Below are 8,923 nucleotides of genomic sequence, written 5' to 3' on the forward strand. Positions count from 1 at the left end.
TTGTGTGTCATTTCAAAATGAACTCTGTTAGTCAGGCAAATGAAGTTTGCCAATTATTTCTCTTTTTTGCATAAAGTATTTATTTACCACAGAAAAGCTGGTCAGACTCGTAAGGGATTTATAAGACAAGAGGTCTCATTGTCAAAGGTTTAGTAGTGATTAATATGTGTATGACAGTAATTCCTAGATACCCCTATTAAAACTGAGGCCGTAACGTGGTAAACCTTGTCTAGGAGTATAGTTGGAAATATTTCATGACCCAGAGACCTTTCAGTTTAAAGCTCCTTTGCAACAAAAAGCAGAACCAGGGGCTAAAAAGCAAAACAGACAACTAGGGGAGAGGAGCAAGACACAGAGAGAAGGAAATGACTTTTCCACGGTCACGTGGCAGGTTAGTATTAGACCCCTACTCTAGTGTCTTACTACCTGCGTTGTCTTTCACAATGAGTTGACCACCTGAGCTTGCCCCAAGGGGTTGCAGAAACGGTATAATTGTGTTAATGCCATTCCATACTTGCTACTTCACCATGCTGCAAAGATGGAGGAGCTCCTTCAGAGCTAGTTTTGGTATTATTATATGGGACTGCATTGTGCCATGTTTTTCTACAGAATAAAATCTTCCCATCTTCATCTAGCTATGTTCTGCTTGCAAGTAGAAATGTGTAGTGGACTCAGTCTATTTTTGTTATGCCAATGGCTTGCTGGGTGATTTGGGGCGCATCATTTTACTGCCTCGTGTCTGCAAAACGGGGTGACCTCCATTTATAAAGTACTTGAGATGTATGGATAAAAAGTGTTATGTAAATGGTAGCTGTTAATATTATTGAGAGAGGATTATGTACCCCTTAGGATGTCAGTGAAAACATAAGGCCATTACCTTCTTTTCCTCGCCAAAATAAAGAGAAACAATACAGATCAGATCAACAAATATTGTACTTCATTATATAATCAGGCAACTTCATGCACATACAAAATACATCAAATTCATAATGAAAACAACAGACAATGCCCCCATATATACACAAAGAAGCATTTTAAATAACGTTGCCTGCAATATAAGAACCTCTGTGCTTACCTGACTCAAATACACAATTGGTATTCTTGCTTTTCTTTCTCAGGCATCATATTCAATTTTAAGCAAGAGTTTATACTTTCATAAGTCACTGGTAATGATGAAGGCTTAAAGATCCCCAGACTTGCTCCTGCAAACTAAAAACTTATGAAACAGGAATTCTATATAGGAACCACCTCATTGCCATCTATTATCTGGGAAAATTATACATGCAACTGTGTTATTTCCCTCAGGCTAAAGCTCTGTTAAGCTCGTCTCTAAATGCTAGGACATTAGTCCTTAGCACAGGACCATTTGACAACATATTTATTACTAGAAGAAATAAAGATTCAACCAGCATTATTCTTGATTATCAGTAGATGCTACAGTTCCTCATTAGTGGAGCAAACAATACATTCTACAACTTTTCAGTTCAGACCTAGACCAGAGGAGATCTGCTATGGCTACCCAGTTTGTGCTGTTATGGGTCCCAGAGAATTTAAGAGAGTCCTGGTGGCTGTCAGTGGCCAGCAATGTGAATAAGAAACCCTCTTCTAATACTGTAACACAGATCTCTTTCTTTTCTGCTGTGAAAGCCACTATACTCTCCCCAACAATCCCAACCCCTCTGGATATTATTCTTCCCTTTAAAGATCTCAGTGATGTTATGTTTGGTGACTTCTGATGGCAGGGATAATTTGTTTCCTACTAACCCCTGAGATCTCACCTATTATTCTTTATTTATCTAGATCAAGGGTGTCAAAGATATGGCCTGTGGAGCCCCATCGTCCAGCCCATGGGTCCAGAGTTGATGTGCAGTGGAGCGGCCTCTTGTGTAGGACTCAGGACATGTGCCGCAAACAGCACATGCTTTAGCCAGCCCAGGACTCACGCTGCACATGGCATCCCCCCTGGCCAAGCCAGGACATGTGTTGCACGTGGCATCTGCTCCGGCCAGTCGGAGAACCATGCTATATATAGCACCTATCTCAGCTTGTCTGGCATGTGTGCAGCACATGACACTTCCCTCAGATGGTCCAAGACACATGCTGCATATACACATGCTCCAGCTAGTCTGAGATACTTGCTGCCCACAGCACCCACCCTGCCCAATCCAGGGTGGCTGGTGCATGCAGCCCAGATCCCAGACTAGCCAGAGCAGGCATGGCACACACGTCCTGGACCAGCCCTGCATGGGTGTCACATGATGCAGTCTTGATCTAGCCAAAACAGGTGCTGTGTGATCTGGACCAGTTGGGGCGGACATTACATGGGGTGCACTGGGCACAGGGGCAGAGGTGGAGGGGCATGGTGAGGGTGGTCTGGTGATCTGGCCCACAGGCCTGGCCCTTTGCCATTCATGTAGCCCATTGACTGGCCTGTGGGGCTAGATGAGTTTGACACCACTGCTCTAGACATTAAGAGTGAAGGTTGGTTCAACATCATGTTAAAATTGCTTGAGATCATTTGTACAACCCCCTCAGAAGACTCCAGTGATGTTGCAAGCACGAGCTACTTGGGGGAATCTAAGAATGCACAATGCCAGTCTGATTTTGCTTACCTCATTGTTTAAACAGAATTAGCAGACAAAAATACCTGCAAGCACATACGTTATCTTCCCTTATGCCCTATAGCTCAATGCTAGGATGATTTATGTAGGCAGAGAATAGATATGTCCTAAATGGAACTAAGCTTCTTTAAACCCAAACTGGCACTGATGGCCAAATTTATCTAGGGATTCCTGAATCGGGCACTTGCACCAGATGGAAAAATCCACAACTGAGTGAGTTACAAGATGCTCCTTATTCCCCACAGGGGCTGCTCATGCCTTTTCCATAATGCTGGGAGCTTCTGTTGGTTAAGGGAGCACAATCCAGAGCTCTGACCTCTTGCATTGTGTTGCCATTGGACCAGTGAGACAGACACTCTAGCTATACACAATGCAGATAAGCGTGTCTCCTACTTAAACTAACTAGAAGCTAGAGAGGTTTATCTGTCTCTTTAAATGACATAAGATGATATCCTCTTTTCCCTTCTGCTTCTGTTTGCTGGCAGGTTGCACAGAGTATCTTTTTGAACAGTGGATACCTTCTGCTCTCAGAAAATGATGCTTTTGAAGAGATAAGATCCTAGCCGAGCTCACTCTGCAGCTGGCATTAGACTGATCCCAGGAGCAGGTACCTTCTCTCAGACATAGTGTTTTGTTCATTCCACATACAGAATGATTTAAAGACACTGGAGTGGACAGTAATGACCTCCAGTGGATTGCTAGGTTAATAACAAATCTATACCACTTAGAATACTAACTCCTATTAATCCCAGACTCTGTTTCCCGCTTAGAAGTCAGCACTGGACATGAACCATTTTTCCTGCTCGGAACATCCCAGAAGAATATACAACAAAAATGGAGACATGCCAGCAAACTGAAGTGGGTCCAGCTATTCATCAATGCTGGGTAAGATTTTGATTGGATCAGTGGGTCTATCTGGTATGACAACACAATGGTTTAGTCAATAATCATTAACTTAATTACAGCCCATCTCAGCAGATGGAATAGCACCTCGCAGAAATCATGCTCAGCTTGACTATTCCAGCAATATCATTTGTGAATCCTTTTTTTTTTTTCTAAAGACAACTATAGGTTTAGTATATCTTTTTATCCCAACTTCTCAAGTGATTCATGCTTCAAGGTACTTTATATATTCAAGAAGAATATGGGAATTGCACTTAAAACTTTGTATAACTTTTCAATGCTACTCAGATGCCCGGGTTCTTTCGAACTTTCTCCCCATAGTTTTCCCAGTATTCACAAGTGCAGCTATGAGTTTCTTAGCAATAGCCATGCTGAGAGGAGATCACCTACCAGGTTAAGAATTCCTTGAATCAAACCAAGAAACTAGGGAAATACTATAGGAATGTTATATAGGCACACTGCTTGTGATATTTTTACCTACCATTCTGTTTTATGAGTGCCTGCTACACCAAAACACATGACACTTTCTGCCTTATTCATTCTATCTTTGAATGCTGTCTTTCCAATGCAAGTAGCTTACATCTCTGCCTTCTAAACACTTGTGATTTCAGCACATGCAGAATTTATTTACATGCTGGAAATACACGTATTGTTTATTGGGAGGAGGTAGGTATGCTTCAGTACATACATTTCTAGAGAAAATATACAACACAACAAGGAAATGACTTCTTTTTATCAGAGCAGGGCAGTCCTGTAAACCTGTCAGTTATTGAGCCACTTGTCCAGCATTATGACTGTGACTTATACTCTGGCTAAACCATTATCTGTCCACTTCTTACAGAGTTACACTGAAAAATGTCATTCCATTTGTGATCTGTGCATGCATTTGACATACACTGAGTTACATGGCAATACTACTTAGCTGTGATAGGAGTACACTGTGCTTTGTAAATGACTGGCAAAGACAAGTACCAATGAGAAGTAAAAGGGAAGGTCCCTTCAGCCTCTTTAGAAATAGCAGTACACCACACTATGAAAACCTGTATCTTTTGAATTGAAGCAGGCCACAGGGGAAAACTAAGGTTTTATGATGTGCTGCTTTTAGAAGCAATCAGAAATTTGTGAAAACGTACGAAACAAAATATCACATTTTTGTCTTTTGCTTGTCAATGTGCAGCTATTTGAGTTGACTTCAATATCCCCATAATATGCAACAATACACAGCATAAACATAGTCTGTATGGGAAACTCATTAAAGCACTCAAAAATATGAAGTTGTCCTGAAAAGAAAAACTCTGTATGCAATGACCTATTTAGAAACAGCTACTTAAGCAGATTTTTTTTAAATGCTTCTGAACAGTCATCATGAATGTAAGCTATAACTTACCATAATACTCTTCTGTTTTCAGTCCTATTATTTCTTTTATATATAAACCTGTTTCAGTTACCCAAAACCAAGATTTATTTCCCCTTATCCCTTAGGTCCAAATAAAAATTCTCTGAGAAACAGTGAATAGATTTTGTCCATCAAGAGTCAGCAGTGTTCCTGGGGAGGCGGTAATGGTCTGACCTGCGTGCTTTCTTCTCCTGGGGGTTGGCATACTTCCACTTGGATGGGGACATTTTTAGCTTTTTTCTCTTCTTATCCGTGCACCACACCTTTTCACAATACTCCTCAACCCTCTGGAAGTTGCTGTAGCCTATTAGCTGCAGAAACTCTTTGTACCATGGCTTTGATGCTTGAGGGATGCTGCTGTGCACTGGGCATGGCATTTTATGAGTGACGTCCTCCTCATAGTCTTTGTTGAACATCTCATCTACACGTTCTTCTTCCACCACCTCCAGGGTGATTTTTCTGATTGTATGAACAATGCTGTGTTCCACTGTCTGACAGAAATATGTTCCCGCGTCCATCCTGTACAGTTTTAGGAACAAGAGGCCAAGGTCCATTTTGACTATTCTGTCATCTGTCTTTACCTGAGAAATGAACAAATAATGCTCTGTTTTATTAATGCAGTTGTGGTGCAAATATAAAAATGCAACACTGCACTAAAAAGACCAGGGAAACACCATTCATCAAATGCATCCTACAGACTTAGCCACAAATGCAGAGGTGTGTGAGTGCTGTAACTTAGCCTGTGAGCAACTACAGGATTTAACTTAGAGGAGCAGATTGCAAGTCTAGGACTTGAGAGCCCTGCCCTCTGCCAGGGATTTCCTGTGTGAGCATAAGCAAGTGGCTCAGGGCTAAATCTCAAAAAATGTAGGTGTTTCAGTACGGTTTTTTAAGCTGTCTGCTTCCTAATGGATGCTCAGCCCCGAGCTAAATACCCATATTGCCATGCAGGTCCCCTTGCATCGATTCGGAGAAGCCAGGACTGATCTGGGGTGTATGTGAAAGGGGCGCAGCGGTATCATTGCGTGGCCCTTCAGTCATTCCATAAATGCTATGAGCTCTGAGGTCACCAGCAGATCAGCCCAGGCTCTGGCTGGAACTAATGTTTTCATGCAGCTTCAAGGCCCAGGAGGTACGTACCACTGCCACCACTTGTCCCCTCTTCTCTCCTGCTGCTGAATTCAGTGGCAGAGGGGAGGAAGGGAGGTCGAATGGCAGTGGTGCTCACCACCGGGCTCCAGACCTGTGTGAAAGCAAGGGCTCTGGCCAAAGCCTGTGCCAATCAACTGGTAAGTTCAGAGCTCATGGCAGCAGGACATGGCAGGACATAGGCTGATATGCCAGGAAGCTCAGAGAATTCATTTTATATATGGCACTCAGCTGAAGGTGGGTGGCTGTGCCCCCTCCCGCCAACCCTGGATCCACCTCTGACAGAAGCTACCAAGCGAGGCAGGGGACTAGATGACCCAGTTGCCTGGTGGTTAGGACACTCTCCAAGCATGTGGGAGATCTTGTGGTTAGGTTCCTGCTTTCAACCAGGAAGAGTAGTAATTTGAAAGCAGATCTCCTTGCCTCCCAGGTAAGTTCTGTCAGATGAGTTGCCTAACACATATGCCTCCATCCTGTTTCCCCCAAGCCTTCTCAAAATATTCTTATACCTTGCTGGCTTTTGCATGAGGCCCAATCCAATACAGTGTTCCCTGAAAATGTCTATTTAATTAGGACTGCACAGGCAAAATGGGTGCAGAATCCTGGTAGGGCTTAGGCACTACCTGGGATCTGAGGAGTTCAGCAACGTCAGGATTTGTTCTTAAGGTTTTAAGGTACCTACACAGTCGGTGACAACTGTGTTAAGGGTTCAATGACTTCAACAGAAACTAAAATGCCAGCTTTAAACACCAACAATGTAGTTAGGTCTGGATCTGTAAAACGGAGACTATGATACTGCCGTATATCATAGGGATGCTGTCAGGATAAATATACTCAGGGTGATAGGGCATTTATGCTAATGGGGGCACTATGAGCACATCAGATAGACAGATAACTTGATCACAGTCTCTGGGTATATACAAAGGAAGAAGATATCCGAGATGAGAGGTCACTTTAATGTAATAGATGAACAACACAAAACAATAGATCAAAGTTGAATTTAGACCAATTCAAACTGGAAATAAAGTGGACATTTTTAAACAGGGAAAAAAGCTTCCCATTGGAACAGACTCTGCATCACACCGGGTGCATCTACATAAGACATTTAAGGCAAAGACGACTATTTCTACAAAGCACAGTGGGCAAAACCAATGCTAATGCACTAATGTCCATTAGTCTAATGCTCAATAACATCACTAAAAAAGCGTTTATCTACATTAATGCGCAGTAGCACTAATTATGGCACATTAAGTTAGTAACTGTCATTACAGGTACTAAACTTAATGTGCTGTAATTATGGTACATTAATGAACATGCAGATATGCCTACTGAGGCTGTAAATCAAGACTGGCTGCATTTTTAAAAGCATGCGCAAGTTCAGCTACGAACTATTCAGCTTCAAGCAGGAATCACTGGGTGAAATTTTCTGGCCTGTTTATCTAATCTGATTCCCTGCATAATTAAAATGGTTCAAATATATATGAATGTATGTACATGACACCTGCTGACACCAGCTATTTTGCGGGGCGGCCAGGGGGGGAGGGGAATTGTTTTTTTTAACCTACAATTTCCCTAACACAACAAACTGATTTAGTAAAAATGATGAAACTAGAACTATATGGAAAGTTACCTCTTCTTTTCTGGAGTCACGGGCTCGCTGTACAAACCAGATCACCTTTGCTTGTAACGTCCTAGGGATACATTCCAGAAGTGTGCTATTATACTCTATTCCATAGACCAGTCGCTCTTCCGTCTTCTCCAGAGCTTCTCCTGTGCAGAAAAATAAGATTTTGTTATCTACCAGTCACCCTCATAATAATAAATGTTGTCACCTTCATTTAGGGCATCTTTATATTGGACTTTTCAAGGATTCCTTTGACATCCATTACTAAAATGAAATTTGGCTCATATCTCTCAATCTAGGGACTGGAACTTAGTGCTCAGTAAAGACTAAGTAAAGACCAGTAAAGATCATATTCCTGGAGCACCCTCAGTAATTAGTGTCTCCAGTGGGATGTAAGAGCAAGCTTCACCTCAGCCCTAAGACAGAGCACTAAGATATACATCCTATCAAAATAATACATAACTAACAGTTGATGTTTACACATGTATAACAGGGCTCAGACCTGGGTACTAAGCACTCTGCCCTCAATCCACAAACGATTTGTACATGTGCTTAATTTTAAGTCTATGAAGCCGATGGGACACCTTCAGACTTAAATGTAAGTATGGAAAAACTACCCAGCTGGATTAGGATCAAAGTGCTCAGTTCTTTACAGGATCAGAGGCTGAAAGGCCTATGAATATCTGCACTTTTTATTTAATATCCAGAATATGTACACCTATAGATTACCATCACATGGGCCCAGTGTGTGTGTGTGTGTGTGTGTGTGTGTGTGTGTGTGTGTGTGTGTGTATGGTAGCACCCAGATACTACAAAAGTTGCACTTGAAAATAACTAGTTGACACATTCTTGGCCTCCCACATATAGCAAAACTTAGAAAACACAAAGGAGGAACACCTAGAACAGACCAGTGGACTCTATAAAGCCTTAATAAAAATATTTGTTTTACAATAGGTGGAGTGAAGAAGAAGTGTTTCCTTGATACCAGCCTACAAACAGTTTCTGTCCCAGGAACATGGGACTTGAAACTCATCATGATCTCTTTCACTTATATTTGTAAGTGTTAGGTTCCAAATGTAGTTTGCAGCCACATAGTTGCATAGTTTCTAGGGTTGGAAGGGACCTGAGTAGATCATCAAGTCCGACCCCCTGCCATGGCAGGAAAGATTACTGGGGTCAAACGACCCCAGCAAGGTGTTTATCTAACCTCCTCTTAAAACCCCCCAGGGT

At 42.1% G+C, this 8,923-nt stretch overlaps 1 protein-coding gene across 1 annotated transcript in view; it reads right to left on the reverse strand.

The window, feature by feature from the left end:
* Positions 1-915: 915 nt before the first annotated feature.
* The window catches only part of SEMA3E (semaphorin 3E), a 267,502-nt gene continuing 259,494 nt past the window's right edge, over positions 916-8,923 (reverse strand). Inside the window, exons 16-17 of the mRNA XM_019509507.1 lie at positions 7,700-7,839; positions 916-5,501 (exon numbers count right to left, since the gene is read on the reverse strand). Coding sequence (XP_019365052.1) covers positions 5,052-5,501; positions 7,700-7,839 — 590 coding nt within the window. The 3' untranslated portion in view covers positions 916-5,051. The remainder of the gene's footprint in view (positions 5,502-7,699; positions 7,840-8,923) is intronic.

This window comes from Gavialis gangeticus, unplaced genomic scaffold (genome assembly GCF_001723915.1).
Source record: "Gavialis gangeticus isolate Ggan-Ray unplaced genomic scaffold, GavGan_comp1, whole genome shotgun sequence".
Taxonomy (NCBI): Eukaryota; Metazoa; Chordata; order Crocodylia; family Gavialidae; genus Gavialis; species Gavialis gangeticus.